General features: G+C 39.5%; 1 protein-coding gene across 3 annotated transcripts in view; it reads right to left on the bottom strand.

Annotated features, from left to right (window-relative positions):
* The window catches only part of rad51b (RAD51 paralog B), a 205,123-nt gene that overhangs the window by 91,514 nt on the left and 87,990 nt on the right, over positions 1-25,619 (bottom strand). For all 3 annotated transcript variants that reach the window (XM_066694439.1, XM_066694440.1, XM_066694442.1), the window contains one exon: positions 17,771-17,852. In XM_066694439.1, the coding sequence (XP_066550536.1) occupies positions 17,771-17,852 (82 nt within the window). The remainder of the gene's footprint in view (positions 1-17,770; positions 17,853-25,619) is intronic.

Here is a 25,619-nt window from a genome sequence, read left to right as displayed (position 1 = left end):
TGAGGCTTGTGACCTCTTTGGCACTGACATAAGAAGGCAGGCGGTTGATACAAACAAGTTTTATTACATCAGACTACAGACTTACATAAAGATTCCATCTGACATACCTATCTGCATTGGCTTCCTGTTTCACCATAGAACAAACAGTGCATTTCAGCCCTCTTTCATCGCAGACAAGGACATATAGAGCCAATCCATTTGCGTGGCAAATTTACAGGATTACTATTTTCTTATTATGAATTTTGTGAGCAGACACCATTATCCATGGCAACTTCCATGGTTTACCAATCATTAACATACATTCTTCTACATATGCGTAATATCAGAAGGGTCATTCTCCATGCCTAATGGTTTATTTAATGTTGGTTTAATTTATTTTTGTTAATTTAAACTGTTACATTACTTTATATATGATTTTGAATTTTAATGTTGCTGTATGTTTATTGTAGTATGTTTATCACTCTGTAAAGCGCTCTGTGACTACCATGCGAAAGGCGGTATACAAATAATTGAATGATAATCACTATAGGTAATAATGTCCACATAACAGTCAATAAAACATAGAAGAGAAGATCAGAACATTGCACAGGTGTTCATCTACATGTGACAAATCTTAAGGAGGTGTGGAAGGGACAAAAAAGGAGATGCTCCCCTCAACATCACAAAAAAAGCACACAACACACATCTAAGAATACATGCATAACTTTTTTTTCCTAATCAATGTAAGGTGAAGCAGGGGGTAGCAGGAGACCTAATGTATAAAAAAAAAGAACCCCAAAAACGAGAGCAGATGAGCTGTCACCTACACCTCCCCTCTCTGTTCGCTCTCTCCGTTGTCTCTTACAGGCCAGAGAGGTGAGCACTCACTTCAGGAAACCAACAAACAAGCCTTGAACTTTGCTGCTCTGCTTTGTTTCCCTTAGAATTGTATGTTGTTAGCACCCCTTTCTGACATCTGCAAAGATTACATTTGCTCTTCTTTTGCATTTGGTGCTACTGCCACAAATTGATCAACTGATCTATAGAAGTGCTTAAAAGCGGTTTGGAGAGATTGTTTTGGTTCTCTGCTTTGACGAATAGGTTTTCTGCTGCCCTAATGCACCCCACCAGTGTAGGTCACACTGCATTCCCTGAGAAGTAGTACCTACTTGAAGCTTTTGTTTTCAGACGAATGAAGTGAGATGCTGTGGCCTAGCACATTAAAAGGAATCCAGCCTCACTGTGCAAACTGATTTAAAAGAGGACCCAAGCTTTATATATAAAAATATTTATTTTATATAAGTTTTTTTTTCTCTCTTTCTTTTCAAAAGTAGTTCTTTGGTATTAAGTTGGGTCTGTTTTCACAGTGGCATGCCGTGTCATTACAGACTAGTAAAATATCAATAACACATTTCATTACTTCAAATTCACATTTTAAATTTTGAATGGTATATAACTGAAGTTGCTCAGTCTATGACTGGGCCAATTAAAGAACTATCTGAATATGAAAGGTTTTTGTTAACCTTAAAATAACGGTTTTCTGACTATTACAGCCTTGACACACAGTATACATTTTAAATTGATACACCAAAAAACAACCACAATCTGTGTGAATTTAGACATGGCGGTGCCAGGGGGAGAGTCAGATTGCTTGCTGAAATGTAATATTTTTTATCCTTGAGAGTGGTAGAGAGATAAGAATAAAAAGTTAAAAAGAAATCATAGTGTCTCTGCAAATTGGAAAATGAAAAATTTAAGCAGATATAAGATGAAAGAGGGAGGCTTTCACAGTGCTTGTATTAATCAGTGCTGTTGCGCAAGGAGAGTGCAGGATTATGAAGCACTCTTCTTATCTGAGAAAATGGCAGTACCAGTCACAGACAGAACCACCCTGATCCATTGCTCACACTCCCCTTAAACCATTCAAGGACTCAAAATTGTATTAATACATTTAAAATCTTTAGTTTTTGTTTAAAAAAAATAATTTAAAAAAGTAGCCGTACAAAAAACATATAACATCAGGGGAATGAAGCTGGGAAGATACCTAGACCTAAGCATCTGCAAAAGGGCTTATATTTGAGACCCAGATGAAAGTTCTTCAGTTTTGGATGACCTTTGCCCAAGACGGGATTGTTAAAAAAATAAAAAAATAAAAAATAAATAATACACACAAAATAAAATGTAATATGTTGCTTTTATTTGATCAAACAGGCCAAACATGAAAGTGGCTGATTTTTAGCAACTCATTTCCCAAACTGGCTAAAGAAAACAGCAACTGCATTGTCTTTTCAGGGTTTATATTTGGCAACAGTTCGTACCGTCAACTACCGAGAAAGAAAACACCCTTGATCTCTGCAGAGATCTCCAAGAACAGTATGTTCGGAAAGGTGAGCAAACACCGAAACCGAGAGGTCTGCTCTTCTCGGTCAACCCACATGTGGTTACCAATAAAGAAACTTATGCAAAACAAAGAAAGAAAAAGGTATATATAATTTAAAGCAATAAAACAAGTAAAGTTAAACTCACATTATTTTAATTATTATTATTATTTTAAATGCAGTCACGTTTTACAGGCGGTGACGAATTCTGTAACAAAGACAACAAACCTCCAATGCTCAGATACAGTGGGGAGACTCACCTACCCAAACAGGCAGTGCATCATAACCACACTAGAACCTCACTCGAGTTCAGCAGTGGGTTACACAAATAGGGCATTGTGTGAAAGCAGTGTACCATAAAGCACTAAATTCCACTTGAGACTCGAAAGCAGGGTAAATAAACTGTACATGGACCCTTCTGTTCACGTTTAGTATTTCCAAACTGCCTCTTTTAACTCTGCCAGCTCCCCCACGACTCCATGCGGTTTTTCGCATTTCTGCTTGGTTTCGCTTATTTATTTCAGGAAGTCAGGAAGATATTTCATAGATAGTTATTAATATTAATTGTACTGTAGCTTGTTTGTAGCTTAGTCAGATTTTCCCATTGGTTTGACTATCGAATAACCAAAATAACCTTGATGATGATAATTAGTATTAGTATTATATATAATAATAATATAGAGGAGAAAGAGCAAGCAAGGGCATTGCTTTAGCAGAAAAGGGCATTTTCCCACAATAGCAAGTTGGGTGCTTTAGCCCAGAGATGGCTGGTTCTAATCTAGGCTCGTCTGAGGTCAGAATTCCCACATAGGTGCTGCCGGAGTTGGGCAGGTCTGTGTTTAACTTTAACCAGGGTTTCTTGAGTAATTAATTACTGTAGCTGACCAGGCACCATGAAGCCTGCAGTGTTATCAGTAAAAGCTGTATTAGTCCTCTGCCCGATTTTGGCTGTTTACACTTGTCACTGCCTGCTTATAAACAACTGAAAATATAGTGCTTATAGACCCTGCACTTTTATCTCCTATGTCTCAGTCTGATGTACTCTCCTGCAAGGCTGCTGACTTACAATTTGTTTCAGGATGTTTGTACTCCAGTGTTACTCCTCGGGGCTATAAAATTGCATAAAAGTGCGACATCATTTATGTAAATGATATTGTATTATGGTTCTGGTATTGTAAAATTAGATTGTAAGTTATATTGGATGAAGGTGTTAAGGAAGGAGGAGAAGGATGAGGAATGTAAGGATAAGGAATAGACAGAGACAAAGATGAAGAAGGTAGGTGCAATACTTAGGCCTATCAGTGTAGCAAATCCAAAACTGAGAGTCAGAAAAATAAAAACAGCCAAGGGGAAATAAAACAGGAATTTAGACTTAACTGAACAGACTTCAAAGGAAAGTCTCAAATCCAAGATGTTATCTGGAGTCCCACAATAAATATGTAAGGACCACAAAATTAAACCACTTTTTTCTCTTTTCGCCTCTCAGTTTCTCTTTGGCCTCAGAAACAGTTAACTTCTCACTGGGCCATTTTAGAAAGAAAAAACGGGTGGGGGGGTGAGTTGTGTGGGTTGTGGGGGTTGGGTTTGGAGGGACTGGGGTTCGTGTATCTCTTTAAGTTTAGTCAACTAACAGGAGGTGACAGCGAGCAGACAAAACAAACTGAATCACAGTTAAAATGTTCTGGCCCCTTGAGAACCAAGTACTATCAATCCCACTGCCTCCCCCCCCTCCCTTTTGCCGTTCCAACAAAAACAGGCTGTGTGAATTGCAAGCTGTATTTTTTCCGTAACTGGACGCTCTGTGCCACCCGCCCCCCCTTACTCCTGCCAATCAAGGTTCTTTTCCTCATCACCCCAAGCTGTGAGACCATACATAATTTTTTTAACATTAATTTCCTCTACTCTGCTGGCTCCAGATAAGCCCAGGAGAGAGGTTATAAAAAAAATAACCCCCCCCAAAAAAAGTAGTTTCCAGGGAGGTGTTAGACTGTTCTCAACCAAGTTTGCAGTGTCAGGTAGGGGGGTGGGCAAAATAGTGATCTGGCTTAAGGAAAGCAGCAGTCTGCAAAAAAAACAAAAAAAAAACATTCAATTCGAATGGGCCTACTTCATCCCATTTGTGAAAAGATAGCACACTACAATTTGTCAAATTGGCTATTTGAAAGACACCAGGGACATCTGGAAGGGGAGTTTGGGGGGTAAAACGGCAACATTAATACCACACTGTCATCGCTGCAAACAGATATCATCCTTTATATCCTGGAGGTGAAGGTTTGGCTAAACAGGATAGATACTGAACAGGGATTTGAGCTACCAAATACACCTTTCCTACTTGGCCTGTAACTTAATTTTTTTTTACCTTCTTTCCTTTTGCAGAATCCCAGTGAGATTTCACTGGAACACACAAAGTCAAATGCCGTTTAGAGAAAATCCCTCTAAATAAAATCTGAAAAGTACAATCGAGGGAACCTCCCCAACTCCCGCCACCCCCAACAACAAACGCACACAAAAAAGACAAAAAGACTTCTTTGACTATCACAAGGATGGCACAAATAAAATACCCTTTAGCAGAGACACTGGGAGTATTATGAAGCAGTGAAAAGCTTTATAAGCGAGTTTTCATTATGTCATGTACAATTAATTAAGATGGCTCTGACCCTTGACAATGGCCGATTGTTTTGCGGCCTGGTAATCAGCTGTAAAACTCATTGGGAATCAGACGGCAGCTTATTAAAGTCACTGCCATAGCCGCGCTCAATGTAATTATCTTGTATGATTTAATAAGAGTCTCATTACCCAGGGTCTGCAACAGAAGCAGTGTGCGAAAGACCCACGGTGATGGCATCCTCAACACCCTGCGTTTCTGTCTCCAGTTGACACAGAATTCCAACTCTCCCCACTTGTGTTTCCTCACCAGTGAGGCTAATGCTTCATAGTCTCACAGAGACCAAGTTAAAAACTAAAAATGTGTACATCAGTGTCTGTGGGAAAAAAACACCACCTTTCACCATGATACACAAGAGCAAGCTACAATATATATATAGGTTGGAGACTGCTCCCTTTTGTGGTTGGTGTTGTGCCTTGTGTCATCATCTCCACCTGAAAGATGCTCAATTCAACAAAGCAGTATTATTTGATATAGCAGATCATGTTGCTCTGGAGGCTGTATACAAACGTTCCCTAATAGATCTTATTCCTCTATAGCAGCTTTGTTGTCATGGTAACAAGACAACTTCACATGACATTTTGCGTAACATTTCCACAGTTAATGGGGTAATGTGCAAGAAAAAAAAAAATGAAATAATGAAAAGAAAAGCATCATCACAATAACCCAATTCTGTGTCTCTTCAGCAATAAAGCAGCAAAGTAGGTCAGTGTACAGAATAGGCTTTCTCTTCTGTCACTATCAAAAAAGCAAATCTGGAAGTCTCCACAGTCAGCATCAGTGAATCTTGCCAGACGGAAGCTGTAACTATTCCAGTGAGCAGACCACAAAACTGCCCCCTTTCTTTGTGGTGTTGTTGTTGTTGTTGTTTGTGTTTGTGTTTGTGTTTGTGTTTGTGTTTGTGTTTGTGTTTGTGTTGTGTGTGTGTGTGTGTGTGTGTGTGTGTGTGTGTGTGTGTTACAATAACCTTCTGAAGTGAACAGACAGTTCTTATTATGCTCATACTGCTGGGAAACTTAACATTAAACACTAGTTCATTAGTTCAAGTGTTCAAGTCCTATCAGGACTGTGATGCAAATTTAAAAACAAAAATATTTGTATTTAAGGGAGGTTAGATATTATAGAGTACAAATATGGCACAGCTTGGTTTTTTTTCAGCATGAAATGCCCTTTTCCTTCCTACCAAATTCCTGCCATAACATATTTCAACTGGTCTCCTTTCCTTTATTAGCTTTATTATGATCTTATCTTAAGTCAAATCAACTTTGCTGTTGCGGTTTCTTTTTTCTTTTTTTCTTTTTTTAATAACTCATTCCCAGCATTATGACAATGAAAAGCCATTTAAATTGTGAGAACAGCTGGACTGAAACCCTGACCTATAAGACACAAATATTCATAGATGAATTACTACCCCTCAGCATAAAAGTGTTATTATAATGGTGATATAAAATGCCCTCTGGGGTGAGTAAAATGGGAGCAGATGAGTGATGTGTGCCACTTGATTGCATTTCACCAGGCAGTGCTCCTGTAAAACAATTCAACATATTTTATTTATTCACTGTATGGCAATGAGGAGTCTTTCATACCCAGTGCAGCAGAAATAAGTGTCTATCTTTGAAGGTGCATAAGTGATTCTGCAGTGCCACGGTTTAGATAGATGCTCTAAGCTCTGATCTGTTGCAGAGAGATAGAACAATGTCATTTGTGGCAAGTTTTGTCATATGGGTAAAACTGTCACATTTGCCCATGTTTACCTTGTGACGAGATGGAATTTGATTTTGTTCAATACAAAAACTACAACCATGACATGACACAAAAAAAAACTAAAAAAACAAGAAAAAAAGTGAATTTTATAATTTTATATTATTTTTGAAACTAGATTTTCTACTCAAAGATGGCTTGGTGGTTTCATGTGAAACATTCCAATGTCTTCTTTTGGATAGGTCTGTCCCTCTGGCAAAGAAGTGAGGGGGGTGTGTGGTTAGGGGAGCTTAAGCAGATGTTTCAGTTTTGTGTTTGGCTGGAAATGGCAATTATGAAATGCTTAATGATTCTGGCAGACTCCCTGTAAACCGGTTCAATTGTAGAGTCTCTCATTAGGGGGAGAGCGCATTTGCGTTTCGGCCTATTCAAAATAAACCAGTCCTGAGGTCAGGAAGCAGAGATTCAGTGGGAGCCAGGTGGCTGGATGTTGAGAGCCCAGGGCTTTGCATGTAGGCTGCTGGAAACATTTCTTCACATGGGCGACAACCACAGCACAAAAAGCAGGAGGAAAAAAGAAAAAAGAACAGCTTCAGGAACAATGCTGTCACTGAATCGCATGGTTCCCCTGGCCAAATAAAGTAATAAATTACCCGTGATTATCCAGACACAACTAAACTAATGATCTGGGTTTTTCCATGATGTAGGCCTGGATAAGGACAGAAAATGAAATACTGGTAGAAGCAACTACAAATGGCAAAGTCCATACAGCCAGATCCTGATCCAATCTAAAAGCGTGATTTGAATTTTCCCTCTAATGGAAATCATACACATGTATTGCCATTTAACTCAAGTTGAATTAGATAATGCAATAAACTAATGGAGTGGAATGCCCAAACCAAACACCGACAAACAAATGGAGCTTTGCTGCAGCCTTAAATCTGTGACACAGCACCATGCACAAAACGGAGCAGACGCCAACACACCTATATTTCTTTGGCTTACTTTGGCCTGCAGGATGGCTTATATATACAGTAAAGGTCTCTATCAAGCCTAGTTCCTTAATGGGTTAATTACGTTGTTGTTTTTTAATCCACCCCCAAGAGCAGTCACTGTCAATACATGGACAAAGTACCCATACAGTTTACTGTATCCAATGTATTGCTCATCCACCACCATCTTGATAAAATGCTGGCACTCCTTTTTTTTGGCACATAGTGAGATTTTTTTGAATCTAGGTCACTCTGAGATCTTGTCTAAGCAACTGAATCTGCATTGGAAAAAAATTACTTAGCAGCAAGCATTAGAAATTGCACTGTAAGGCATTATTCCATCTGCTTTTTTGATGGACATGTGGTTATTCCTATTTTTAAATACGTTTCTACTTAACCCGAGAGAACAGTGCAAATATGGCCTGTTTTAGGAGCTGTTATGATGAGACTTCTCAATCTCATTTTGTTTTTCTTTCATTGGCACCATTATCCAGTTGACATTAAGTCTGTGATAATATGTTGCCAAAGTCAGTAAAGAAGTTGTGTGATTGATAGTATTGTTTATAGTGTTTTTGCAAATCTGTCATGCTTTTGGATGATTCAAAACACCTGTAAAGCGAATCTGCTAAAAAAATTCAATAAAATGAAAAGCAAAATAGTATGGCACAAAGATAATTAGGGGGGTTTGTATTACATCTTTTCAACATCACAGAAACATTTTTTATTATTATTTTGAGGACTGACAAGCATAATTTCTACATTTTAATGATGGCTGTTTATGATTTTAAAAGTTTGTATGCAAGTGTATATTTAAATTCCATAGAGTTCTGCCTCTTTCTATTTTCAGTCATGTATTCAAGACATCTACATACGTCTGGAAAAATCCATGTATATGATCATTTATAATACAAAGCCAGCCCAGGAAAAAAAAAAAAAATCAGTTAAAACAAAGTCAACAGAACAACCAATTTCAGACTCCAAAAAAGAACATGTTCAAACGATTGTATGTGGTTTATTTTTCCATTATCCTAAACTTAGCAGCTTTCCACTTCACACACACAAAAAAAAAATACTGAAGTATAGCGTTCTGACCACATTACCTTGTGATAAAACACATCTGGGATATTTACAGCTACATTTCCATCTGTAGCTCTTACATGTTCCAAAACATACTGGCTGAATAGGTTACGAAATCACACAAAGCTCAGGCCTTGCCAAAAAGTGAGTATGGTATGTGGGTTTGGCATGCTTGCTTGCAGCAAAATGCGTAGGCGACTTCGTTTACCTGAGCATAACTTTCGGTCTGGAAAGGAAATGCTGATTTGAATGCTATACAAGCAAGCATGCAACCCAATGTGTGAGCATCTGTGTGTGCGGTGCGGTGTGGTGCGTGTGGCTGTGTGTGTGTGTGCACCATACACAGCCGTGTTTATGGTAAACAACTAATTTCAGTCTGCGTCTGAGGAAAAACAGTGCATGATAATTATCCCTCATTAGGGAAGCAAAAGACAGCACCCTGCAGATGTTTGTGTCATCGAAAGACGAAGACCACCAGCATTCAAAAGTCCAGAGAGCTTGGGCTTCAAGAAATGTTAGAACCTAACAAACTGTAGGGAACAATCTTTCCTTGTGGTAAGAGTTTTTAAGTAAACATCGCTCATATCAAAATAGGCATACCCGCCAAAAACAGTGGTTTAGCTTACAACGCACAGTACTTACATGGCGCTGGTGCAAATAACTGCATTGATGTAGATATGTCTGCGTCAAGCCCTGAGTGAAGCACACAGCCAAGCTACCAGATACTGCCGTTTGCTGCAGCTTAGTTTTGAGTTTCTGCTACTTTTCTTCAGCCCCCTTAGATGAAATCTGGAAGGGCTTGACAGCTGAAGTACATTTAGGAGGCTAGACCTTGCAGACAGAAAGATAAAAGTGAAAATGCAGGCAGAGAAATAATTCAAATACAATGGGATAAAAATTCCACAAAGGGGCAGCACCAAATTTGTCCAAGTTCTGCCTGGGTGGGATCAAGCCAGACAGGGTTTCCTCAGGTTGCCAATCCTTTAGCCTACCAGCTACCTACGATCTCCCCAGTGTTATCAGCTAGAGCTGTGTCAGTCTCTACAATGCCACAGCTTGGACACATGGGTGAATAAGGTAGAGAGACCTTGACAAAAACAAGTTTCAATACAGAGGAAAAAGTGTATCTTTCTCCTCTCATCTCTGACATCAGGGCAGGAGTCATAGTCAAAGTTGTGAGCACAGAAACGAAAGCACAGAATTTTGAACCCATAATACAATGTGAAAAAAGGAAGCATAGATGCATGGGCTGGAGAGCTGCTGTTGTTTCATTAAAAAGAAAATAAAAATTGAAACAGGAAGATCTGCCAAATGACATAAGTATTTTTCAGCAGTGCTCCTTCGTTCAGGCTGAAGAACGTCATCTGCTCTTCGTGACTGAACAACGTGCATCACTCTCTGGACCATTTAACCGCAGACCTTTAAAGCACTTCCAGGTCCATTTCCACTGGGCAATGTGTGACTAGGACAGTGCTGATATCTTTGCTGAGATAAACATAAACTGTATTGCTGACACATGGTACCTTTCTACTTCTCCAAGGTTTTCACCAAACTAAAAGGTGGCTAACACTGGCATCCAGCAATGGGCCCATCGCTGTGAATTACTGCTTTTTGGAAAGAACATCAGAACACCCTCAACTAAGCAATTCACATAATAACCACAGGAAATGAATAACATATTCTAGGAAAAGTGTCAGCCAGTTTCTTCAACGGCCAGTTTGATGTATGAAATGGTGAAAATGTTGAAAAAGCAGTCAAAGTCACCCAAGTACTCATGTGATTAAGTCTGCTGCTTTTGACACAGTGGTATGTGACAGAATAATACAAAGCACAAAACTGAGCAGAATACAACCTTTATCTCCAATTAAGTATAGCGTTAGGACATTTGGGAGTTGCGGCCTGCATCATGGGTTTTATGTTTATTTCTATGGTGGGGGGGTGCGGTTGGTGTTTATATTTGGAACGGCTTGTTCATGCTGAAATCATAATCAGCTGGGACAACCGCGCCTGGCCCCACACCTCCTGAGAAAACAGTTGAAAGTCGTGCTGAAGTGCTAAGGTGTCAATGTATGCTGATATGTTGGGTTGCTTCTGCTACAAATTGCTAAATAAAACAAGAATTAAAAAAAGGTGTGACTGGAGATACAGCTAAAGAGATTAATCTTGCGAGATAAGAATCAATCGCCTTACTTCTGATTACAATAAGCTAGTGACAACTTAGCTTTTTCATATGTTTCAGCAAATTCTATGAATACATTGTATACGTGTAGAAAAAAAAACATCTTCTCATATCAGTTCACCACCAGACTGATCTTTGGAGATAAACACAGTTCAAGTATCTATATGAGCGAAGTGTTTTATAAAAATAATGTGACTCTGCCGGTAATGGTTTCTAGGGCATGTGCTATTTTGAAATGTGTGTAGGTTAGGAGCACCAAGAAAGCTGCAATATACAGTGATATTTTGTACAGCAATGTAGAGTCAGGAGTGATGACATTTTATGGTGAGGCCCTGTGCTACCAACACTAGACCACACCATGTTACAAAGCTGGGGTCGATGAAAAAAGTGCTTGAAAACATTTCCTTGCCTGCTCAGAGTCCTGAGAATGAACTGGCACAGCTAAAACCGGCAACAGACCACGAGACATGCTGCCTAATAAATCAACCAACAAATGTCATATATTGCACCAAATTTAATCAAAGGCAGTTTTGAAAGAGGAAATTATATTTGATCGTAAATAGTTTGCAAAACAAAAAACTCAGTTCATTCTGATTTGTTTGCTAACTTGAATGAGTGCACCAACTTCTCTGTAAAAACACATACAGCACTCTTCAACTTCAGAGCATAAAAAAAAGATTAAAAAGCACAAGAGACTTGTCTGATAGAGTGTACACAAGAGACAGGTCTGTGTGCTGTCAAGTCACATTAGGAGACTGCAGACTGCAGGAAAGCTACAGTTATGGAAAAGTAGACAAATGAAAAGGTCTTTCCAATCATACTGTATGGAAAATGTTTTAAGAGGGTCTAAAGAAAGGTTTAGGTATAAATTATTCTGTTAAAGCTCAGATTTGGTCTGGGAAGCCAAAATATCCCATAGGGCAGGTGAACAACTTCATGTGCACAAATGTAAAAGCCAGTGGCTCCATTGTCATAGAATGTGATTGTTACACTGTACATGAAGGCCCATACTGATACAACCTTTACCTCCATGTCAGTTAACATAATCATATTTATTCATATTATATTTAAGAAATGTAACTTAATGTGTATTGATTTCAGCATATAAACACCTGGGGGCCCTCATATATTTAACCTAGTTTACAGTTAAATGTCTACGAATATCAGTTCCCTGATTCCACATCGAAGAACAATTGAGCATGTGCAGATCTCCAGGAGAATAATGAAATTCATGAGCTGAAAGGCATTTCCTCTCGAGCTCTAGCACGCTGCTTGGCGTGGGCTTTAAACGCAACAAGTTATTATAAACACCCACATCCTAGTGGCTGAAGTGTCAGAAAGGAAGAACGGTGCTTCTGGCTGGAATATTAACCATTACGTGGTGAGAGACAACAGAAACAAGAGATTAACAGGAAATCAAAAATAATAGTAATAAAACGAAAAACCAAAACAGGCTAAGGCTGAAACAATAGTTACCAGATTTCAGGGCTCTAAAAGTTATGTGATTCATGGTTTGGCATTACGGGTAGGATGAAGAAAAAAGACCCAGCGCTAAAGTAATTAAGTCGATCTGCTTTAATTTCTCGCCTAAAAATTACAAATGCTCACAGATGTCTACAGTGTGCTGAAAAACAGATTCGGCATATCGAGTATAGCTCACAAAATAAGAGGCAGGGAACTATAATCACTTTAATCCCATAAAGTGCATTTCACTTTGAATTTAGAATACTATAATAATAGAGAACGTACATGCATTGTTTTTCTATAATAGCTTTAATAGTTTACCGCCAGATATGTTTCATTCTGTAGTTATTTTTTTTTAACCAAATTTATATTCCACGTAGGAAGAAAAAGTCAGGACTACATCAGCAACAAAGAACAACTGGGCCTCCTTTTTGTCACTGGGTTCTTTAGACTCCAGACCAGCTGACACACTGCATTCTGGTTCATGTGGCAGTGTGGGCCTGGCACATATTACATCATAAAGCCATTGCAGAAACGTCACACTACACAATGTTGCTGAAGGAAGGTTAAATGCACAGGTCACAATTATCTTAAAACAGTTTCCAATTTCCAATTGGTATGCTCTCTGATGGCTGCACAGTAAGGTGAACATTGAATTGATCCATATCTGGAGTTCAGATTAAAAATATACTGCATATTCCTCCACGGAGACATGAACAAGTGTGTTTGCCAATATTATTACATTCATGGAGTCTACATGTGCTGCAAAAACATCTGATATGAGCCTAAGTGGTTGCAGTATTGCCACCTCGTTCTAGCTGGGCATACAGTCACTGTATCTTACCAGTATCTTACCCATACTGATTTCAGCAAAACCGGGCCCAGCACAGCACTGGCACCGGTACCCCTGGCATCAGTCTGTAATTAGTAAACCTTGAATTCTTTGAGATCTGCAAGTAATACAGGGGCCTCCTGCATTCAAATAAGCAACCTCGACATGGACATTACTCAACTGTGACAAAACACCAAGCATGAAATGACACAGACAAAAAGACATCTGTATCTGGTATAGATTGCATAGCTTGTTTCTCATTTTAAAACAGTAGGACTCTGAGCAACAGCATTAATCAAGCATTCTAACAGACTGGTATAGTGGATCGAGCTGACCCTATTCGCCCCCCTAAAACAGTATAATTTGAGATGCAATTTTTCCCAAACAAACACAGGAAGACTTTGGCAAAGATTATGCATGTGAAATGATACTAAACTGCTTTGGCTGTGTGCAATGTCGAATGTGACCAGGTTATAATTTCCTGCATCTTCCCCTTTTGCTCCTGAAAGATCAGACACATCTATCGAACACATGATCCACCCATATTTTGTGACCAAGAGAGTCTACCACCTGGATGTGCCTCAAATCTGGATCTCAGGTATCCAGGACTCTCATTGTTACAAAGTGTCCAATGCCACCAGTATACCCCAGAGATACAAGTCCACTTCTGACCTCAAACTGGGAGTTCTCCTGGTTTTAAAGACTTGGCTGTGCACCAAAGTCTCCCTCCCCCCTTCAATCCCACCTCCCTCCTGCCATGCTGTTTGCAACTTGGGTCCTGACGGCCTTAGTCCGTCTGCTGACCAGATTGTACCAGTTGTAAAGCAGAACTTAGGAGGAGGTGTCTCATATCTGAAAAATTGTGTTAATTAAAACATATTCCTTCAAGATTCATCTTAATAAACAAACAAGAAAAACAAACAACAAAGACAATACATTCTCTGGAACTACTTCACTCTAGGAACCATTAACCTAAACCTGCATGAAATAGAAGCAGTCTATGCATTCATTGGCACAGTTCCATTTTTGTAGACAACGAGTGGGTTGCATATCTTTGTCAACCTATACAGAGTTAGGTAATTGAGCATCCACTCTGTGGTCAAAGCATGAGCCAGAATTGCAGAAGGACGTGACGTGAGCAGCATCTCAAACCATTTGTTATCAACTACTCTCACATTCACCCAATGCACGTCTCAAACCAAACCCTGCCACACACACTCTTCCAGGCTTAGCAGAGATGTGTCAGAAGCACCCATGGTGTTGATTTTGAATGACTGCGTACTCCCTACTAGACCCATACAAGATGGTAGGGAGGCCAGAATAGGACAGTTCTGTAAGTAAAGGGGAATTGGGCTCATTCATTAATACAGGTATGCATATTTTTCAGTCAATCATTTTCTGAAGAATGCTGCATCTCCAGTTACTTCTGATTGTCAAAAGGAAGTGTCAAATGACTGAGCAATAGCTTCCAACTTGCATTATAAATCAAAGGATTTAGTAGTAGAGCCATTCAGAGCCCCTCAATACATTTTAGTAGGCCATTGGAGGTTGTTAATTCCTGGAAAAACATGATCAGAATCAACAGTCAACCACATAGAAAAAGGTTACAAGAATATATGGAGAGAATGCTATTGAGAATGCCACAGAATGTCTTGCTCCCTTTGTTGTTCACACAATACTAATGTCAGAGTCCCTTTAACACTCTTCTCAAATGCCCTCAGAGACCCAGCATGCATAAAACTTCTTGGACAGTGTGTTCCATACACCCACATCTCTCGGCGTAAAGCCTGTTGTTTTCAAGCCTGAACTAAGTCGGACCAGAAAAAACACTTTAAATCACATTTCCCCAGCCCCAATAATTAGTTTTGAAGCACAGCACAGTTAACTGACCTCAGTGCATACAATCATGAAAACCTAAGGAAAGAGCCATCTGTTTTGAAGTGCTCTTAATAAGAGACATGAACTTGGATGGGGGGTGAATAATTACGAGAAGGCATGGGGGAATGTTGTGCTTTGGTTTAGAGAACTTCAGTAGCCTTTCAAAGTAGCTGCTACTGGAAAATGATGAGCTCTGACCGATGTCCAAAGCCTTTTCTCTTTTGAAAAAGAGAGGAAATTAAAAAAAAACTTTAAAAAATGCACTTTCTGCACTACACATTTACGGTTAACTTTGGAATGCCACGAGTAAGAAATACACAGCAGTGGGAATGAGGCTCTTCATCACCTGAACCACAATTTGTTTCCCCTTATTTTCTAAAAAAACGTATTTCATTGGCATGCTTTACTACCCCCATTTATATCCTGTATAAAACCATACAAAGAAAGAGACAATTAGCATGTTTCTTTCTCCATTACACTGCTGGTTAAACCTGGATGCAGAAATTGGAGAGCCTTCTTCTTCTCCCTTACTCAAAGCAGAGAGTTTCCGAAGTATTTAAAAAAAAATCATCATCATCATGAGGAGAAAGAGATGACATTTGTAAGAAACCGGAGAAATACCTGGCAGTGACAACAGAAACCTACAAAAAAAAAGCGCTAAGGGCTAAGCCAAAGTAGTCAGATATTAATCTGATTACACAAGCAGGATTGTGAATCGGATATGCCTCATTGTTCTATATTTCCCCTGGCCTGAGCAGATGGAGTAAAGGGGCCCTTTTTCCTGTTTGGAAGCAAAGTTCTAATTAGATAAGTAAGGAGAGTAAAGTTACAGGCCGCCACATCAACAGAACCCAGGTGTTTTTGTTGAACAACGGGAGGGAGAGAGAGAGAGAGACAGAGATAGGGAGTTTGGTGTTGGGGGGGAGGGGATGTCCCCTTACCCTAACCAGAAGCACTCCCATTTTTAACCTTTGCAGATGCCTTTGAGACAAATCTAACCACAACCTTCACCTAAGAGCACCCATACAAAGGGAGAGAAGGAAATGTAGCAACATGGTTATAATCCAAAACAGATTATTATTTTTGGTCTTCGCACATTTTTCAACCACAAGCAGCCTCACCACCTACAAATGAAACTTCACAGTGGGAATCTGCTTGCGTTCAAGCCTCAGTTTAACACAAGCACAGATAGTATGCCTCTTTAATCATTTCTGCTCAAGGGTCCTCTTATAAAGATATATATTTTTTGGAAGATTTTTAAGCAGCTGTCAGGCATTAATAAATATTGCCTTACTAAAATCCCAAGTTCTTATGCATTAGCAAGAGCAGTTTTTGAAAACTAGACAGAGCTAGTACGACTACAACAAAATGCAAGGCTTAAAATGAAGCAAATCCGCATACATTTGTCTGTTGGCCTTGCATGGCCTGATACAGAGGCTCATGCTGAAGACTGCTATTCATATCTTGTGGGCGAAAATAGAATGATTCTTCCTTTCCTTGAGAACTAAGTGTTATGAAGTAGTATGCCTGGGGCTTTCGAGTTGAACCCATTTGTACACTGCAGATTGAATGCATATACACTGGGCATTCTCATTAATGGTGAGAATTTCAAAGCAAAAGGGAATGTTTACTCCCTATTTTGTCAGACTTACTGCAATAGTTTAAAAGTGGATATTTAGCAACATGGAATATAGGTGTGGGAAAGAGAAAGTCACTTTAATATGTATTATATATTTATGTACACTACCAGTCAAAAGTTTCAGAACACACCAATTTTTCCAAGTTTGTATTGAAATTTAAGCAGTTCAAGTCCAGTGAATAACCTGAAATTGTACGAAGGTAAACGGTACCAAAAACTGAAAAATAATGTACATTTCATAGCATTTCATTCTCAAACAAATCTGATTTACAGTTTCCATGTCAGAGAAGCGCAGGGGTAAAACCAGGGGGGGGGGGGTCCCCATTCAGACGGTCACCGATCACTCGGATCGATAGAATTTCTTTGCAAATACGCTTGTTTTTATGTTTTTTTTTCCAATTGTTTTTGTTCTATGCTTTAATTTCAGATTACATTGAGACATTAAACTGCGTACATTTCAATAAAAACTTGAAAAATGTAGGTGTTCTAAAACTTTTGACCGGTAGTGTACAGCACACTGTTTTGTGCAGCTTCACCAAGATTATATCTAAATCAGACCAACATATTGTAAGTATCTAAAATTTAAGGGGCATAATAAGAAAACATAGTATCCAAACACGTTTTTTGGTCTAACAAATGTTTTTCTTATGCAGCTCAAAGTTTAAAATAAAAACCTGCTCGATGTAAGTGTGTGGATATAAAGCAGTCTGATTAGAATTTTTTTTCTTCCCTGCACCTTAGCAGATTTTGGATGTATGTACAATATGCTGGTCTACATTTCATATCTTAGAAGTGGAGCTGTACAAAATAATGGGATGTATACGTATACAAACTTGGGCATATGAGGGCTGTTTTCTCCATGCCATATTTCAGTTTGCCCAGTTCCAAGAAAAAACATGACATGGCATTTACAAACTGCAGTGATTCAGTTAAACGCTTTGCCAGTGTGACTAACCCATCCGATAACTGGGGAGGCTCTCTTTTACCTTCAGGAACTTTCCATTCCGAGCGCGAGGGAGCTGTAGCTTTGGTGCTCAGATGTGTTGTGATTTGGTTGGTGAGGATGACCTAGATGGAGAGGGAGAGAGAAAGAGAGAGATGTCACATCACATCCTACCCCCCCACTGTCCCACATGTTTCTGACCCTCACTTAAAGGACACAAAGAGTCTCTTTGTCGACGCGGATGAGTTAGTCACACTGACAAGGCAGTTAACTGAATCACTGCATAGAAAACATTACTAGCTCACTAAGTGTCAAATAAAGAAAAAACAAACAACACATTTAAATGAATCTGCAGTAACATCTACACTATAATGTCAAAAAGGAATGGAAAAAGCCTTCGTTTGCCAATAATGGCTTGTGCCAGAGGTCATATGGTATGCAGAGGTTGTTTATTTGTTGATTGGTTTGTTGGTTCTAACACACCAGACACGCCAGATATCTTGGACAACATTCGACTGGAACTCTAGTGCATCTACCAATATGTTAATGCCGTGTCACAAAGATGATATTGTAAGGAGGAGGGTCAGTCATTTCCTGCCTGCTCACAACCCTGAGCAAAAGCCCACAAAACACCTCTGGGCTGAACTGACACAGCAAATCAGAAAGAGACCACAAAGACCTACACTGAAAAGTGCACTTCAGGGAGGAATGGCACAGTATTCCTCTAGACATCTATCAAAAGGATTGCAGCTGCCATTAAAGCCAAGGTTGAGCCTAACTAACTATTATAGACATAGGGAGCAGCTGTCTTTTGATATTAGGTCATTATCTAATTTTATTTTTTGTGATACAGTTCAAAGTTCTGACCTTCAGACATCACTTGAAGTGAAATACAAATATGATTTTTGGAGTATAACATTGCAGTATGTGAACAAATCACATTTTTCTCCACATTTGATTTAATTTTGTACTTTGCATTTGACACTGTGCAGGGCATACGTTTCCCCTTTGTCACAGTTAACTGAATTTCGCCGGCTTGTTTCCCTAGCTTCCTATTTTGTAGAAACGTGGGGTTCAGCTATCTAATTAGCATGTTTCATCGCAGTTACGTTTACAGAGGTGTGTTTACAATAACACAAAGAGCCGGAGCAAATCAAAACCTTCACCCAGTCCCTGATAGCAAATTTAAAAATATAGTGCTTAATGGCGGATTTGCATTAGTTTGAAGGCTGAAGTCTCTGTCAAACAAAAATCCAACACCTACTGGAATTGGATAGTTTACGTTGAAAAGTTAATGGTACAGTATTCAAATGTGTTATACTCCTATATCCCAATTTATATATTCCAGTACCTTATACTATATAATCATCTTAAAATTTATTTAAAATTTAATATTTTTGTAACCCTACACTACATCACCTTAGAGCTATGTAACTTCACTTTTTTCTTTTTGTTCTTTTTTCCTTTTTATTTTTTTCTAAGCTGAAAGCTAGTCTCCTTGGACAAAGGTGTAAGGCCAAATAAAATAATAATCAACATAAAATAGATCAACATGCCCTACAGAAAATATGTATGAACTGTAGAAAGACAAATCTGTTTAGTTTCACAACAAAACGCTATAAAAAGACAGATTGGATTTCTAATGACTTACAGTTTTCCTTGCTCGAAGGAATGTAGTTTAGAAGAAAGAATACATGTCACCTGGAACAGCATTTGCTTAATACGGAGAGTGTTTGATACTTTGTTCTATTTCTGTAAAGCTGATAATTTTACGGTGGTTCAACTATAGTTTCACTGTGCTTTCCTATGGGTTCCACACACCTTTACTGTGCTGTACTACACTGGCTTATGGGAATATCATGATATACCAAGAAAAAACTTCATGGCATGTGGGTGGGATTATGTGTTAGAAGTTTCCGACATGGATTCAGCAAACGGAGGAACACAACTGGCCAAGCACTGTCAATGTTGAATGGACTCAATGTCAGCCTGGGCGTCCTCCAATTGTATAGGGAACTGTGAACCCCTGTTGCATTCTGGGACGTCTATTAACTCCACTATAATCAGTGAGAGCTGTAGCTGTACTACCTATGATGCTCCAAGCTTTGTTGATTGTGTTGGGCTCACAGTGAGGAAAGACTACCAAGAGGCACATTTTAGTTACGAGTCTTAGCGTTGAAGTGTTCTAGGCAGAAGGGGACAGGAGGACACAGCCTCTACACCAATGCATTGGGCTTGAGATTTGGGAACAAGTAAACCAACTTGTGATTAGTCTAACCCTTTTCAGAATCAATTTCTATTAATTTGGAAATCGATAAATAATAAAACATACTTCAAAATAATGCAATATTTTCCCCATCTCTCTTCTGTGTTGTCTAAGAGCTGTAAACTTAATTTATATTCACATTCAATGTAATGTATTTAAATGTAGTAGCATATCCTGTTAAGCATACTGTAAATAATACACACCTAAAAAACTCAAATGAATAAACATTTTCATGAATTGCCTTTAATATAATATATAGCGGTATATGTCAAAAATAACTGCCTTACCTTTTTAAATACAAGTTTTTTTGAGCTTGCATTTGTATTAGATATAATAGACATAACCCATAAAAGTGAGAGAACAAATAAACTGTACATTCATTAATACACAGCTGTCACCCAATCCTAGACAGGAAATCTCTAAACCACTGTTCTCTTTTCTCAGTACTGCTGTGGGCACAAGCGCCTCTATTGACCGCTATCTCCTACACTATGTTTACACGCATGGTGTCTGTTGTACTCACTCCCCCAGCATGTTTTCGGACCAAGTGCTTTTTCCATGGAGGCTGCAGACACTGTGATTTCATCTCATTTGTATGCGCCGCTCTGCTGCACGCACAATAACACGGCTCCAGCTGAGGGACACCGAAAGGCAACGATAAGCTTAGATGACAAAATCTAGTGAGCATCCTATTGTCTAAATCATAAGGGTGCCACAAGTTATACTGTAACAGATTGCAGTGGCATTCAGATTGACCTGGTTTGGACTTCAAAGCAGAGATCTAAGGAAATGCCTGGTGCTACAGGAAATAATAGTGTAAAGAAAAGACTACCACCACCCCCACCTCACCCCTCCTTCCCCAAGCTCAATCAATAGATAACAAAAGGGTTGTGTGACTGTTAAAAGACACCGTGAGAGGAATAAATCCTCTTTGCAACTTCCCGAGGAGCTGTTTTTCCATCTTCATTCTGTTGTCAAGAGCTTTGCAAGGAAATCAGCCTCCCTGAATGTTAGACACTGAGCATACGCTTCACTTCCATGCACAAAGCTTTAAGAACTCCTTGGCTGACTAAAACGTAAGGACATAAGATAGGTTGCAAATGAGAGGAGGTATTCTAGCCATCTCGCTCATTTGGCTGCCAACCACTTATTGATCTGGGGATTTCAGCTCTGGCCTCAAACATCTCAGAGAATCTACTTCTACAATGTAGCTGGGGCAGCTTATTCCAGACACCCACCAGGCTTTGTGTAAAGAAGCGAATCGTATTTTCAATGATAAATACACTCATCATTTCCATTTGTTCAGGCCTTTGATTCCATGAACATGTTGTTGTTGGTTTTTTTTGTCTTTGTAGAATAATGTAATGTATAAATAGAGCATATCCCCTGAAGAGTGCCATGACCCTATTTCAAAATATCACAATATCATAATATTGACTTGTATGAAGATAACACATATGGGTGTGATGTTTTGTATCAATCATATAATCCGTGTCAGGGCTGCTTGTCTTAATATGCATTGTGCACAGGCTGGGCAAAACAAGGTGAGCTGAAAAAACAGTGAGTCATACCAATCGTACAGCACAAGACACCACTAGTAAGGCATGTGACAGGAATGTGAATGCAGATGACCTACTACTGTAGTATTTGTTCTGTCTTTTTTCTTTTTCAGTTTTTTTGGGATGGCTGTGTTTGGACTGATCCTTACATAAGCAGAACATGATCTCCATGTGACATACAGAATTAACATAGGAAAGATGAGGGAAAATAAAGGTGGACGAGGGATCTGAAATGGGTCACCCATGGCACATGTAAACACAGGACCGTTAACACTTCAGAAAAATAGATGGCTTGTGTAAGAACTTTATGACAACCCTGCAAATGAAGATGTGTTTTGTATCCAGAAGGCCGACATAAAAAGAACACTGTAAAAAAAAAAAAAAAAAAAAAGTTTTGAAGTAGTGTGTGTTATGTTGACAAGCACATGGCTGGTGTTGCAGATTCTCTCAATGTAAAAGCAAATCCGAAAAAGTATGAGCATGCGGGCCACATGTTGACGCACTACCAGGGGGTTCAGTCAACTCAGAGCAAGCTCAGATCTAATTGACAGGAAGGACAGAGAGTAAGTAAACTAACATTACACTAGACCGTGTTGTTTATTCACAGTTGTCAAGCATTGTTGTGCAATCATGATATATCGCAAGTAATCAATTGGGGAAAAATATATACATATATTAACACTGATAACATATACGCACAAATGCGAGAGAGACTTAGTCTGAAGCATTCACAGTCTACAATCGAAACAATGTAATCATCCGTTTTCGAAGAATCAGAGTTCAAAAAGGTTTCTTCAACTGCAAGACTCCGAAACAACAAAACAAAAGCACTCTTGCCATGTCTTGCTTGGGTATATACAGTTTACTCAGATTACTCACATCTTGCATTTGCATCCTGAATCGTCCTGCCCATCAATAACTACCATCACCATGTATTTCTTGTTCTGTGTATGCACATATTCCCTTTACCTGCTGTATTTGTTTAGGTTATAGTTTCTCCAAAACTGGGAAGCACTTTGAGTTGTAGGTTGAAGGGCACTGGATAAAATGCAATTGACAATACTGTAAAAAAGGAAACCTCACTCAACACACTTCTATCTGAATGTACTCTCACACACACACATCTATGTATATAAAAACATGTATTATTTTAGAGCTGATCACACCTATCAGTGCCCACCAGCTGCAGGAACTGTTTAGGATTCTTGCATAAGTGTTGCTACACACCTGCCCCAGACAATCCAGTGGAGGCAAGAATAAGATTACATTAAGATCTTGCTGGTACATGAGGGTGTTTTGCTGATGCCCGTTGGAGCTGTTATCTTGTGTGAAATCTGCCTTTTCAGCATATCCATCTCGACACTGACAGGCAAGGCAGAGCTCCAGGTGGTAGCTATTGGTTTCCTTGCTTTTGGTGTGAAGTCTCCCCCCACTGGATCTTAAAGCAAACAAAGGTGTTAGAGCCAGCACACTATTTTTGATCTAACATCCCAAAAACAAAACAAAAAATGTTGTCACTTTTGATTAAGATATGTAGGAACAAACCCTGTAAACTAGTGCTCACTGGATGGCTGTTTTTTCAAAAACCTCGTTAAGCATTTCACCCTTTACTGTCAAATGCATTTTTTTTTTTTAAATCCAAAGTAACGAGATTGTTATCTACCAGTTAATTAAGGTTTTGACATTCATTCTTTTTGTGCACACCGGTTATTGCCTTATGTATCTAAATCTAGATATATAAAACTATGTGCATAAACTCAAGCATTCCTCTGTGGCGTCCCACATTTCAGACACACATTAACTACAAGTGATTTGAAAAGCATGTGAGAAATGTTTATAACTCACATCAGCACACAATCACAGCTCAGTTGCACACATTTATCCATGAATGGAATAAATATTTCACGTCCTTATTTCTGATCCCAAAATAGGGTTTGTATTGCTTAATGATGGATTACCAGCAAAAAATATCTAGAGGTGAAAAAAAGCCATAAAACTTGGGAAGTTGAAATAATAAAATGTGCAGGCATGACATGAGAAAGAGAAGCTGGAGATCCAAGCAAGTGGAAACATCTTAGGGGAAATAAATACAATTTAGTGGAGAATATAACATATGTATTCTTGATTTGATTCATTTATTTTACTATACACCATATATAAGACTTTGTAGAATATAAGTAATCTTTTTGTATTAACTGCTCATGGTTTTGGCCATATACCTGATTTAGCTCAGTCTGAAAAACACACTTTCACTGTATATATCACATTTAAAGCAGCCATTCCCATATAAGTCCTTCACAATTAAAGGTGATTAGGTATACAGTCTGGCCTTTTTGACACGGAATGAAGACAAGATCCAAAATATACTAATGACCTCCCAAGAAAATAAACCAATTTATTAGTTCCAAAAAGTGCATACCTTAATTTGGCTTTGGCAAAATCTACACCCACACATCATATTATAAATAAAATCTATCCTATACATTGGTACAAAACCATTCAAAGAGAAAACTGGTGGTGACAGATGAGGGGGGATTTATAACAGAGGTGGTATAAAGGGATACAACAATTACATCTAGGGCCTTTCTATCTATACACACACACACACACACACGTACATTTATAGATTTATAAATACAATACATTTGTATTTTATTTAACTTTTCCACATGTTAAAGTTTGATCCTAACTAAGTCAAGGTCCAGTCTTGTTTTCATTCATGAACTATTCTTCAATCTTATTCATCTAAAGAATCATCCAATTAGCTGGCACAGAACAAAGGAACATAATAACCTAGGTTGAAAAAAAGAAAATGACAACAAATACAACTACACAGAGCAATGACATTCCTGCTCCCAAAATGCAATGCAAGAGTCCTGATTTTCCACTTATGCATTGGAAATCTAAGCTTCAATGTCACATGCAGTTATTCTGCAATGGAACAGAGACCACAGTCAATGGAGAAGAGGTATGACAGTGGCTGCTTGTGCAACAGAGATTTCTCTACCATGGCTGTAGGGACAAATGACGCAACATCTCTGTGTTGATGGATTGACAGGAAAAACCTCTGAAGACTCTGTGGAGTTGAACAGTTCAGTTAGCTTCTTGCTACAAGCGGAGGCTCCTCCAAAAGTGATACCCCAAGATGGGGGTAGAGAGGAAACAATCCTCAGGAGCCTCATAGGCTCCCTCTCTGACTCTGGGTCAGAAGTGGAGGCAGAGGGAGAGTGGACAGTGGTAGCGGGGAAGAGAAGGAGGGCAGAGAAGAGGAGCATGGGTAGGGGGGGTATGATGAAAAAAAGGGTCCATTCTGCAGATTCTCCCGCCCCCTGCCGGCTCCTCCCCCGCTCCAGAGTCCCCTCCCTCTAATTTCTATACGCCCCACTCTGACTCCGGAGAGGAGAGTAGTGGGCCTTCTCCACTGCCCCGAGTGGGCAGCCTGGTAGATGAGAGGCCCCCTAGAAATAACATTCCTCCTGCCCCACAACTGAGACTCTCCCAGGGGAGGGGTCAGGTATGCCCTCCCGGCAGTAGTGGGAGAGCCGCAGGTCCTCAGGAGATGAGAGTCGGCGCCAGTGGCCTTTCCCAGAAAGACATCAGGGACGTGATGGTAAGGTCACTGGCGCTGGGGGAGGAGGCCTGCGGCGGCAGACAGCCGGGAAGGGAGAGACCACCCCCTCCCCCACCATTAGTTAAAAGAACAACTAGCGGGGTCTACACAGTTTTCTCCCCAGTTGTACATAAAGCCTCTGCCCTGCCATCTGTTCGTCGGGCCTCGGCCTCAAAGGAACCAGGGAGAACCTCCAGCACCACGGGCCCTGAGCCCAGTGGAGTTTTGCCCGCCTTACCGGGTGGCGGGAGCCGAGCCCCCCCCATAGTCTTCCTAGAGGATCAAGCGGTGAGGCAAATGATTGAAATGATGGGTGCTAGCGCTAAGCTAGGTGAGGGAGAAGAGAGGAGTGAGGAAGAGAAAGGTTTCTTTACATGATTGTTACGGAGCGGGTAATTGCCCTCACAGCCATTATGGCATTAACCATTATTTCAATAAATGTGAGGAGCATTGCTGA

This window comes from Amia ocellicauda, chromosome 21 (genome assembly GCF_036373705.1).
Source record: "Amia ocellicauda isolate fAmiCal2 chromosome 21, fAmiCal2.hap1, whole genome shotgun sequence".
In the NCBI taxonomy this organism is placed as follows: Eukaryota; Metazoa; Chordata; class Actinopteri; order Amiiformes; family Amiidae; genus Amia; species Amia ocellicauda.
Note: the sequence above shows the minus strand (reverse complement) of the source record. Positions and strands in the feature narration are given on the sequence as shown.